This window comes from Selaginella moellendorffii, unplaced genomic scaffold, assembly GCF_000143415.4.
Source record: "Selaginella moellendorffii unplaced genomic scaffold, v1.0 SELMOscaffold_4, whole genome shotgun sequence".
NCBI classification, from domain to species: Eukaryota; Viridiplantae; Streptophyta; class Lycopodiopsida; order Selaginellales; family Selaginellaceae; genus Selaginella; species Selaginella moellendorffii.
The window spans coordinates 43437-54346 of NW_003314265.1; the positions used below are offsets into that span (position 1 = coordinate 43437).

Below are 10910 nucleotides of genomic sequence, written 5' to 3' on the forward strand. Positions count from 1 at the left end.
GGTTTAGCTCATCTAGGGTTCTTCAATGTGGAAGGGAGGAGGCGTCTCAGCTCCGCCGCAGCAGCCCGACGATGATGCGCTCCACGATCAGCTGGCGCAGCTGGAAGCGCTGCTCAAGAGCTCCAGGAAGAACTACAAGCAAATTCTCAAGATCGCCGAGCAAGGTGTGGAGTTTTTGCGAAGAGAATGCTAAATGCGATGTGTTTTTCGCTTGTGTAGTGCTGGCGGTGCATCCAGATGACCCGGATGCGCTGAATTGCAAAGTGGTTGCTCTGATCAACAGTGACAGCTTTGGCGATGCTTTGGCTGCGATCGACTCGGCAGGATCGGTGGTGGATCTGAAATTTGAGAAGGTGAGGATTGAAACATTGTTCTTCTCCAGTCAAGCGTTTTTCATGACCTTTGTTTTTTCCTTTGTAGGCATATTGCTTGTACCGTCTTGGTCGCTTCGCGGAGGTCTTACAGATCTTACAAGGAGTGGAAAACAGCCCAGGTGTTCTCCAACTCAAAGCCCAGACTCTCTTCAAGACAGGTGATCTTAACGCCTGCGTTGAAACTTACGAGACCATTCACCGCGAGTTTAGCATCGAGTCGAGCGAAGTGAAGAGCAATGCCATTGCTGCCTATGTCTCTGGAGGAAGATCCAGGGAGGCTTTCGAGCGCATGCGATCGATGCAAGTCAATCCCAAAACTCTTTTCGAGCTGGCATATAACGTCGCATGCGTTTTGATAGACCAAGGAGAGCTCTCGCAAGCCGAAGAGCATCTACTTCTGGCACGTAGACTCGGGCAGGAAATGCTGCTCGAGGACGAGTACAGCGAAGATGAGATTGAGGACGAGCTTGCTCCAGTAACAGCTCAACTGGCCTATGTGCTACAGGTAACCACACTCTAGTTTTCCATGCGGCTCGATTCTTATGACATTTTTGTCTCAGTTACAAGGACGTGCAACCGAGGCCACGGAGAGTTGCCTTGCAATCTTGAACAGAGATTTGAAGGAGAAGGACCTGCCAACCTTGGCTGTCGTTTCGAACAATCTCGCAGCTATTCGCAAAAACAAGGATGCATCCGACTCCTTAAGGAAGCTCGAAGTTGTCCTGAAGAAGGATGCAGATGGTAAACGTCTCCAGTTTCCCGAAGCCTTGGGACAGAAGATGTCCATCAATCAGAAAGAGGCTCTAGTCTATAATTACTTTCTACTGCTTCTCAGCACCAACAAACTTAACCAGGTGAGCTTTCCGATTATCTGCCGCTCTTTTTTTCTTAAACATTCTTGCTGTTCCAGGCGCGCGAACTTATACCATCACTCGTGGAAGAATACAGCGGCAGCAGCATGCCCGTTGTTCTCAAGGCCTGCTTGTCATTGAAAGAAGGAAAAATCGATCTTGCGGAAGAAGTTTTGGGGGAGTACGCAGAGAAAAACTCCGAAAGCACCGTTGAGCCGTTGCTCCTGTGTGCGCAAGCCAGGACCACTGCTGGACACTATCTGGAAGCTGCGGACGTCCTCCGGAAGGCCACAGATATCAGGCATATGCCAGCGATAGTGGCGACGGCAGTTGATCTCAAGGAACGCGGAGGCGACGTGCAAGGGGCCCAAACCATCCTGCTCGAGTCTGTGAAATGGTGGGAAGACAGTATGGAGGAGACGAGGGACGAGATAGTAGAGCTGCTGCTGCACGAGGCTGCGAAGCTAAAGCTGAAGACGAAGGACTTTGCAGGGGCGGCTGAGTTATATGAAAGGCTTGCAAAGAGCTCTTCTTCCAAGGCAGTCGGGCTGGAAGCCATCACGGGGCTCGTCTCCTGCTTTGCCGAGACCGACGTGGCCAAAGGAGAGACTTTTGAGAAACAGCTCCCGGACGTAAAGGTGGTGGACGCAAGCAAGCTTGAAGAGAGCTCTGTGGTTCCGGGTGGCAGTAAAACGATTCAAGCGAACGTCGAGGAGAAACCAGCCGAGGAAAAGAAGAGGAAGAGGAAGAGAAAGCCTCGGTATCCGAAAGGCTACGATCCAGAGAACCCGGGGCCGCCGCCGGATCCAGAGAGGTGGATGCCAATGCGGGAGCGGTCTTACTACAGGCCCAAGAAGAAGGACAAGCGCACTGCACAGCTGAGAGGGTCTCAAGGAGCGATTTCCAGGGACACTTCCTCTTCCTCGGCAGTAGCAGCAGGAGCAGCAGGAGCAGCAGCAGGATCGAATGGTCCCAGCACTTCCAAGCCTGCCGAGACAAGAGGTGGTGGCAAGAACAAGAAGAAAGGCCGGCGGTGATGCTCTTCTCTCCGAGGTACTCGAAGCTTTCTTTTTGTTCTTCCAGATCATGAGAAACATTTTTGTTAAAGCTCTTATGACAAGTTCTCCAAGTTCTTTGGTTTTACAAGACTTTAATGGACCAATCTTTGTCGATGGATACGTTTGGCAGCCTGACGGCCACAGCGTTGGATTTGAGCTTGGCTCGCAAGACCGGAGGCGCTGCCTCGATGTCGGCCTGCCTATCTTGGCCCCCCTCCTCCACAAGAGCTCGGTGTGCTGCCGGGACTTTCTTTGCATCCAGGCCCAGGATGATGATCCTCTCGACCGTGGAGAGAGTCTTGTAGCTCTTGCTGGCTGGTGAGGCCGAGGACGAGGAGAGTTTGCCTCCCGAGAAGCTAAAGCGACGGTGGATGAAAGCTCCTTTCTCAAACTCGTAGCTCTTGCCGTCGTCGATGTAGAGCTCTCCTTGTGCTTCTTGAGTAGAGTTTAGCGCGATCACCTATAAAAGTTTGTGCTTCGTGAGATTCTCGTTCAAGCGATGGAAGTAAAAGAGGATGGCTTACCAAAGTGTATGGATCATCCACCATCTGGGATGAGCTGCGCCTAAACCTGTCCTTGCGAGGAATTATCGTTCCACCCCGCTGGAATGCAGGGATGGAGTCTTGTGAGACAGCGAGCTTGTAAGTTTTGCCACCATTGAAACTTTGGCCGGTCTTTATGTCAAACCATGGCTCGGATCCTGGCAGATAGACCGTCTCCAAATTCGATCCCTGAAAACAGCAACGAAGTTGGAAAACATTTTATTTTCTTCTCAAGCAGAAGTTTACAACTTACTTCCGTGTACACGCTGCGGACGAGCAGTGCATCGCCGATAAGGAACTCGTCGTCCATTGCAAACGTCTCGGGATCGTTCGGATGCTCAAACCAAAGTGGTCGCATCACAGGAATGCCTGTTTCGTGCGCTTCCCGGAAAAGAGTGTAGTAGTAAGGGAGCAGTGCATAGCGTGTATGAATGGCTTCACGAATCCGAGACGTGTATGGCTCCCTGCACAACAAAAAAGCAGTTTTTCATAGCCTTCTTAGGAAAAGCTAGCAAAGAACTTCATACCCAGGAATCCATGGTTCTCTCCGCTTTGTGTCAAGGTGAGCATGAGCTCTAAAAAAGGGATAAAACGCTCCTAGCTGATACCAGCGAGTCAGTAACTCCGAACTAGGATTCCCAAAGAATCCTCCAACATCCGCCCCTGGAAGAGCATTGTCAAGGATGTCTTTGATAGAAATGTATCATACCTGTGAACGCGATTCCAGTTATCCCGAGAGACAAAATCATAGGCACTGAAACTCTGAGCTGTTCCCAGTCTGCAGTGTTATCACCAGTCCAAATGGGACCAATCTTCTGAGTTCCGGCAAAGACAGCTCTTGACAGAACAAATGGTCTTTGGCCTTCGCGATTCCGAAGGCCTTGCGTTGTGGCCATATGGAAATAGTAACCATAAGCATTGTGAACGTCACGGTGCTCAATGCCGTTATAGTGAAGGTTGTCTCGCGGCATGGAAACCTGGAAGCGAACGTGAATCCCTGAAGAAAAAATCGAGCAAACGTACCTCCGGCCCATTAAACACGGATGGCTCGTTCATGTCATTCCAAATGTGAAGAATCGACGTTGAGCCAACGTAGTTCTTCAGCGTGAACTTCTCCGCCCACCAAGCACGAATCTCCGGATTCACCAAGTCGGGGTAGGACGATGAGCCCGGCCAGCACCAGCCATCGTAGTCGCTTCCATGCGAGTTTTTCACGTAGTAGCCTTTGGACGTAGCTTCTTTGTGGAGAGCAAAGCCTTCGTCCCTCTTGATGTGTGGATCCACTATCGCCACCATATGCCGACCTTTAGCCTCGAGCTTAGCTTGCATCTCCTTTGGAGTGGGAAAAGTGATCGGATCCCAAGTGAAGTAGCGCTTGCCATCGGTGTGCTCGATATCCAGCCAGATGACATCATACGGGATATCATACTCGTCAAACTTCGCATCAACCTGAGCAACATCAGCTTCGTCCTTGTAGTTCCAGCGGCACTGATGATATCCGATGGAGAAAAATGGTGGCATCGCTGTTGTTCCAGTGACACCGGTGTACTGCTGCACCACGTCCTTGGGTCCAGGACCAACGAAAACGAAAGCGTCCACGATCCCAGCCTCCGCAAACCAATGAGTGTCGATGCCTTGCTTGGACTCCTCCCCGGCGGCACCGTCCCAGCCTGGTGATAAAACGTCGATGAGCATCTCCGCCGCGTTGAGCCAGAAGAACCCCGAGGTCCTCTTGGAGCCGTGAGAGAGCATAAACGGGATGGATCCATACAACCCGAATGGCGACTCGGCGAGGTACTCGAACACGTCCAGGTTGAAGAGTCGATAAGGCTCCGAGTGTTCTTCCGTCCCTCTCGTCGGCTTCAAGGCCAAGCTCGTTGCTCGCTCTGGAATCCCGTAGACGTGCTCGGCACCGTGGAAAGAAACGTCGAAGCCGATGGATTGAGGTCCATATGGCCTCGAGTCAGTGTGGCTTCGGAAGTGTTCCTCCCAGTTCTCGCCTTCTTGCTTCTCCCGGCGCTGCTCGAAGTGAAACAAGCCTTTGCCGTTGACGGACACAAGCTTTTCCTGTCCTCTGGTGACATACACCTGGAACGGCTCGTGTTGCAACACGACTTCATGACCGGAAGAAAGGTAGAACGTTGAGAGTCCATCTTTCGCTGTGATCCGCTGGAGCCACAGCCGCTTCTTCTCCAAACCGTCCACAAGAACGTCGGGGACTTCGAAACGCTTCTTGCCTCCGGGGACGTTCTCTTGGTCGACTTTGATCCGCAGCACACCACCTTGATACACCATGAGCTTGAGCACCAAGTTGTCTGACCCGGTGGAATTCTCGGGGATTAGCCGTGCTTGCACGAATCCATCCACAACTTCGGCGGGCGAGGCTCGGAATCCAGAGCTCCCGGGTTTGCGAGCGCGAGAGTCCTTGCAAAAGGGAGTCTGCTGGCACTTTCGAAACTCCTCGCTCTTAAAGCATGTCACCGTGTTGAGAGCAAGGAACACGAACACCACCGAGGCTGCGAATGCGAAGCTTCTTGCCATCTTTTACAAGCCTGCAAGGAAAACGTATGAAAAATGTAAGCCAAGAGCAAAGAAAAAACTAGAAAAACAATCTAAGATCAAAGAGAGACTCCCAGGAACAATTGCTTCCCATCAAGCCAGCGCTAAGAAAAATCTCCCAAGAACAGCCCCAGCAATGCAAAACTCCAGACACCAAAAAGCCATACCAGGATCGGCCAGGAGGAAGAATGCGCCGATTAAAAACCCTCTAAAACCCCTATGACCGAGCAAAATACTCACAGAGATCGATGGAGCACTCACAGCGGTGTTGCGCGATCAGGCCAGCATCCCTATCGATCGATCGCCGGCGTCGTCGCGTCCAGGGCTGGATCGGGCGAGGAGAATATACCCTTTTACATAAAAGCATGGCCCTAGCCCTAAGCTATGGCGGATCTCTTTAGGTAGAGCGCGATCCAATTGAGCTTGTTCTTGGGAGAATTCGCGCGAGCATGGCCGGAGTCGATCTACATTCAAGACGAGAGGTATGATCCGATGAAATTAGCGGCGCTTCTAGATTCATGGACAAGGCAAGGAAGAAGAAAGGGCAGGACAAGCGGGATGTGACGCAAAACAGGAAATCTAGAGGCCGAGAGGAAGACGATGGTGCCGCTGGCGCGCAGAGAAGCTCCGCGCCTGAGATCGCGAAATCGAGGCTATCCAGTTGCTTTTCCAGGTCTGGGGGTTCGTCTAAGCCCGACGCTGCCAGTCGCGGGATTGAAATTTCGGTGAATAGCAGCAGTGGCAATTGCGCTGCTGCTCCTCCTGGAGAAGAAGATCTGCCACCTGGTTTTAGAGAGACGACTGCCAGTCCGGTTGGTGTCAATCCTGCTCAAAGTCTCTCCGGGGGTTTTACGAGGAGATTGACAGAAGAAGAAAAGGAGAAGTTTAGGAAGGAAAATAGGTGCTACACTTGTGGTGAAGAGGGACATACGTACTTTCGCTGCCCCAAAGGAGAGAAACGTTTGCATGCTATCCAGGCAGAGAAGAACGCAAGATCCAACTACAAAGTAAGCTTCCTCTCTGTTTTTTTTTTCCTTTCCTTTCTATCTTCTGTGTGGCTCACAAAGTTCTGTGTATTTCCTTTCTTCAGCTCTGGCGTGATCCTTATTGGTCCTATAAATCTCAAAGTGGAGAAATGCAGGGTCCTTTCTCGCTGCTGACGCTTGCTAGCAAGCTTCACGATGGTTACGTAAATGGATGGTGCGAGGTAAAATCCAACACTATTCTCTAAGCTGGCTAACTTCTTTCCTGTTGTTTATGAAGGTCATGCATGTGCATGTCCAAATCGCATGCTTTGCTCTCGGCAATCTTTTGGAACTAGCCGACCAGCAAGCTCTCGGAGATTTGATTCAAGCCAAGGTAGCCATGCAGGATTCGACACCGGACGATAATCCATCGTTGAGCCACGTCCAAACCAATCTGTATTTGGATGTCGTCGATGAAATTGTCGATGATCTCGTGGACGCGTGCTTGAGTTCCAGGCGGAAGCGGGGAAGATCTTTACAAAACGACAGCTATCCAGCCACTGGATCTGTCAAGGCTGAGGCCAGTGCTCCTGTGGCATCACATCCGGAACCAACAGCTCATAAACCAGATTGTGACAAGGTTAGCGTTCTATAGTACGACGTTTTATCTCGTCCAACATTTTATTGTTGCAGGAGCCAGTATTTGAGCAAGCACAAGAGGAAGTTCGGCAAACAACAAGAGCCGAGATCCTAACGCTGGAGAGTATACAAAAAAGGCTTCATACAACTGTTGTCGAGGCAGCTAAACGAACGATACTAGATGCTGCCGTCGGACAGTATTTAAATGGGTGGATCTTGCAGCAGGAGAGTCGGAAAAAATCCCAGATTGAGCAAGAAGCTCTTTGTCAGAAATTGGTTAGTTTTTTTCTTCGCAATTGGCAACTAACTGGAGTTTCTTTTCAGGATGATGCACCTACTGAGTGCGATGTTGATAAAATGGCCTGTGATCAGCCCATACTTCCACGAAAGTCGCATAAGCAAGAAGACGGGAAGCGACGAAATAAAGCGACGAAGCGTGCACCAAGTACGGGCATCGAAGAAAATGGAGCAACCGTAAGAGAAGAAGCTGCAGATGAACGTGTTCCACGAAAACGCCTCAAGAAGCGGAAGGAGCTGGAACAAACTCCATCTGTGGAGAACAAGGAACAGGGAAAACTCCAAAATAGCGAAATGCAAGATGCTGTCGCCGCCGACTATCAGTCTCAGTCCTCGCTTCTTGAGACACATCCAGCGGCCGACATGTCAAATAAGGAAGAGGGGTCTCCAGAAGTGAACGTGGTGAAAGCTGGAAAGCAAGTGGTGAAGAAAAAACGTAAGTCACACAAGGATAACGACGGGGGACGACGAAAGAAATCGAAGAAGCGTGTGGCGTCGGGCGTGGTGGCGGGGGAAGATAGTGGAGCGGCTTTACGTGACGAAGTAGCCCTGGAACGTATTCCACGGAAACGTTTGAAGAAGCTGGAACAGGTTCTTGAATCGCATATGATGGAGAGAACCGAAAAGAAAGAAGAAAGTCCACAAGAGCATGGAGGAGAAATGCTAGCAGAGGAAACAATCGAACAGGATCACGAGGAAACAACAACTGAACAAGATCAGGAGAACAAGGTTCCGGAGCTTTTCTCTGATAAACCATCAAGCACAGTGATAGTCGTCGAGGAGGAGAAAGGACAAGACGAGACTGGAGAAGCAGCGCCGCTGATCGAACTCGATGAAGACACTTTTCAGCGTAAAGTTTTGGAGGCTGCTGAACTTAGTGCGAAGTACAGAGATCTGGACATGACGATCAGCGTAGAGGGTGATGCAAAAAAAGCAGATCCTTTGGCTTCAGTAAGCTGTGCGAGGTGCTACGGGCTGAGCGGATGGCAATGGCGGGAATGGCCTGGTAAGGCAAGACATCCTACCAAAACAGCTGCTGTTCAACAACATCATCATCCACAACCACAACAGCTCCGCCACCATCAACATGAGAATAGAAAGACAGCAGCATCCTCTCAAGTCCAACGGAGCAGAAGAAACAGAGTGGAAAACCGATTGCTGGGAACACATTTTAAGGTGCATTACTGGTTTTCGAGACGTATGCTAAAGCTTGTTCTCTTCTCTTCATGCAGGCCCGCACGAAGAGTTTGAAGTTTCAGCGCAGCAAGATACATTCCTGGGGCGTCATTGCGCTTCAGTCTATAGAGCCTGAAGATTTTGTCATCGAGTACATTGGCGAGCTGGTTCGTTCGAAAGTGAGTATGATCTTTGCTTGTTTGGAGGCGAACTACTGCCGATGATTCTTTAGGTGGCGGACTTGCGTGAGCGTCGATACGAAAAGATGGGAATCGATAGCAGTTACTTGTTTAGAGTAGACGCGGAGAACGTCGTAAGTGTCACAGTTCTGTGTTTTCTTCTGACGCATTTTTTCCGTTAGGTGGATGCGACCAAACACGGGGGCCTCGCGAGATTTATCAATCACTCTTGTGACGCACGTATCCTCGTTGCCAATTTGTCTGTCCTAACACCTTCCTTTTTCTCTTCCAGCCGAATTGCTACACGAAGATTCTAACTGTCGAAGGACAGAAGAGAATTTTCATTTATTCCAAGAAGCATATTAAGGTTGGAGAGGAGCTCACGTACGACTACAAGTTCCCGTTCGAGGAACAAAAGATTCCATGCCTTTGTGGCGCTGAAAGGTAAGAGCAGCACTCTCAAAGTTTGGCTCTCTCTCTCAGCTTTGGGCTGTGTTTGCAGGTGTCGGCTTTATCTTAACTAAGCGCTCCCGTGCTTGTCTGGCGATAGCTTGTTCTATTGCAGCTCCAGACTCCTCAGGTACATGGATTAAAGGATTTGCCAAAACATCTAGGCTTGTAAGCTGGATTTATTTTCATATATTAAAAAGCCCAGAGTTTTGCGGTGATGAAAAGCTTTCGCGTTTTGTGTTTTTGCAGAGTCTGGAAGTGCGGCCCCAAAAAGTCGTTCCAAAGGACCGATTTGGTACGGCTGAAATTCTCGTTGTCTGCCTCACTCTAATTTTTATCAATCAGGTTCCAGGCGTAAAACAGAAAAGCATCCATCTCCTTTAGAGGCGCTTGTTTTATATATGGATGTAAGTTCGTTCCTTCAGTTTGATAATATCTCTAACACATTGCAATTCCAGAAAAGTTCCATGTTGAAGAACATTCGAAAGGCCTGAAAATTCTATTTTATTTCCCCATTAGCAATTGCTTACAAAATTAATAATGCCAAAGCTTTTATTACTAGAAGCTTTTTTATTGCAAAGCTTTAGAGAAAATTTAATATAATAAACCTCTAAACTCTTCATGTAAAAGAGTGATAAGATGTTAAGATGACTCACACTATAGTTATAACTATAAAACAATAATAAAACTTATGAATATATAAATATATATTCACAAGTTTTAAAGCATTAAATACCTCCTAATAGAAGAACTTTTAAAATAATAGGTTAAATGTAAGCAATAAAAATATATATAAATATAAAAAAATATATAAAATAAATTGTTACACCTAGCAACACTTGGTTTGCCTAATAGTAGTGTTATTTTTACTTGTTCATCCAATTGATCAAATAAATTTTATAATTATAAGCATGTTTCTAATTTATAAATACAAGATTAATCTTATTGCATATCAACCATTAGATGATAGAATAAAAAAAAATACTAGAAAGAGTTTAAGAAAGTTTATAAATTATAAACATGTTTATAAAGTATAAATACAAGATTAATCTAAATGAATAACAACTGTTAGATGGTAGAATATCTTAGAATATCCAAGTATATTCTAGGTATATCCATTATCATCCCAGCACCAAGTTTGCTAAAAAAACGAAAAATAATTCAAAAAATAGTATATAAGAGTTTAAATTATAAAAAAAGTTTTTAAACAAAAGTATATCTTTTTTATAATTATTTAAAAATATTGGGATACTTGGGTTAAGTATTTTTGAGTTTGAGTAATACTAAACTGAGTAATCTTTCGGGAAGTCCAAATTAAAAAGTTTACACTAAATTTTTATTAATATAGTCATCAAGCCTATTTAAAGTGTTCTTTAATTAAATAGTTTTATGAAATAAATTTTGAAATACATTTGTAAAACTTAAATCCTCTTTCTTTATTTTTACCAAAGTTATCCTCATTTGATAGTACTGATTTGCCATCTAATAAACCATAAAATTCAGGAATTATAATATATAAATCAAACCAAAATTAGTGCAAAATAATATAATTAAACTATATTCCACAAGGAAAGATAAATTTTTTGGCCTTAAAAAAAATCTACTATACAAAATTTTTAATATTTATTCTATTATATTGCCATATGTTATAATTTATATTTAAATCACAAATTTCACGAATTTCAGAAAGTTAATAATTGAAATTTTAGAGAATGGATATTAAACACAATCTCATATTTAATACACTATAAATTTTGCCCACTTTAAAGGTTTTCTAAATTTATCTTTCATTTTAAATTTGATATAAATTTATAGCTTAG

At 46.5% G+C, this 10910-nt stretch overlaps 3 protein-coding genes across 6 annotated transcripts; 2 read left to right on the top strand and 1 right to left on the bottom strand.

Annotated features, from left to right (window-relative positions):
* The first annotated feature begins 2 nt into the window (after nucleotides 1–2).
* On the top strand, nucleotides 3–2374 carry LOC9654233 (signal recognition particle subunit SRP72). Its single transcript, XM_024668700.1, has 5 exons — nucleotides 3–164; nucleotides 220–353; nucleotides 421–879; nucleotides 935–1228; nucleotides 1285–2374. Exons 1-5 carry the CDS (start codon nucleotides 26–28, stop codon nucleotides 2260–2262), a joined length of 2004 nt encoding a protein of 667 aa, XP_024524468.1. The 5' UTR covers nucleotides 3–25; the 3' UTR covers nucleotides 2263–2374.
* LOC9655511 (probable glucan 1,3-alpha-glucosidase) lies at nucleotides 2260–5759 on the bottom strand. Of its 2 annotated transcripts, none has more exons than XM_024668699.1 (7): nucleotides 5646–5759; nucleotides 3849–5377; nucleotides 3535–3802; nucleotides 3353–3488; nucleotides 3079–3289; nucleotides 2808–3014; nucleotides 2260–2743 (listed from the first exon to the last, which is right to left on the bottom strand). In XM_024668699.1, exons 2-7 carry the CDS (start codon nucleotides 5364–5366, stop codon nucleotides 2366–2368), a joined length of 2718 nt encoding a protein of 905 aa, XP_024524467.1. In that variant the 5' UTR covers nucleotides 5367–5377; nucleotides 5646–5759; the 3' UTR covers nucleotides 2260–2365. The 2 variants fall into 2 exon arrangements, with proteins under 2 accessions (XP_024524467.1, XP_002964300.2); XM_002964254.2 differs by having other exon boundaries at nucleotides 5625–5741.
* A 114-nt stretch (nucleotides 5760–5873) lies between these two features.
* Nucleotides 5874–9710, top strand: LOC9654234 (histone-lysine N-methyltransferase ATXR7). Of its 3 annotated transcripts, none has more exons than XR_002991644.1 (13): nucleotides 5874–6391; nucleotides 6475–6591; nucleotides 6648–6989; nucleotides 7043–7264; nucleotides 7313–8461; nucleotides 8518–8640; nucleotides 8694–8774; nucleotides 8823–8876; nucleotides 8933–9084; nucleotides 9143–9258; nucleotides 9340–9385; nucleotides 9436–9497; nucleotides 9549–9710. XR_002991644.1 is itself a non-coding variant. In XM_024668698.1 (10 exons), exons 1-10 carry the CDS (start codon nucleotides 5903–5905, stop codon nucleotides 9162–9164), a joined length of 2751 nt encoding a protein of 916 aa, XP_024524466.1. In that variant the 5' UTR covers nucleotides 5874–5902; the 3' UTR covers nucleotides 9165–9314. The 3 variants fall into 3 exon arrangements, 1 of the variants encoding a protein (XP_024524466.1); XR_002991643.1 differs by having other exon boundaries at nucleotides 9143–9220; XM_024668698.1 differs by lacking the exons at nucleotides 9340–9385; nucleotides 9436–9497; nucleotides 9549–9710 and having other exon boundaries at nucleotides 9143–9314.
* Nucleotides 9711–10910: the final 1200 nt, after the last annotated feature.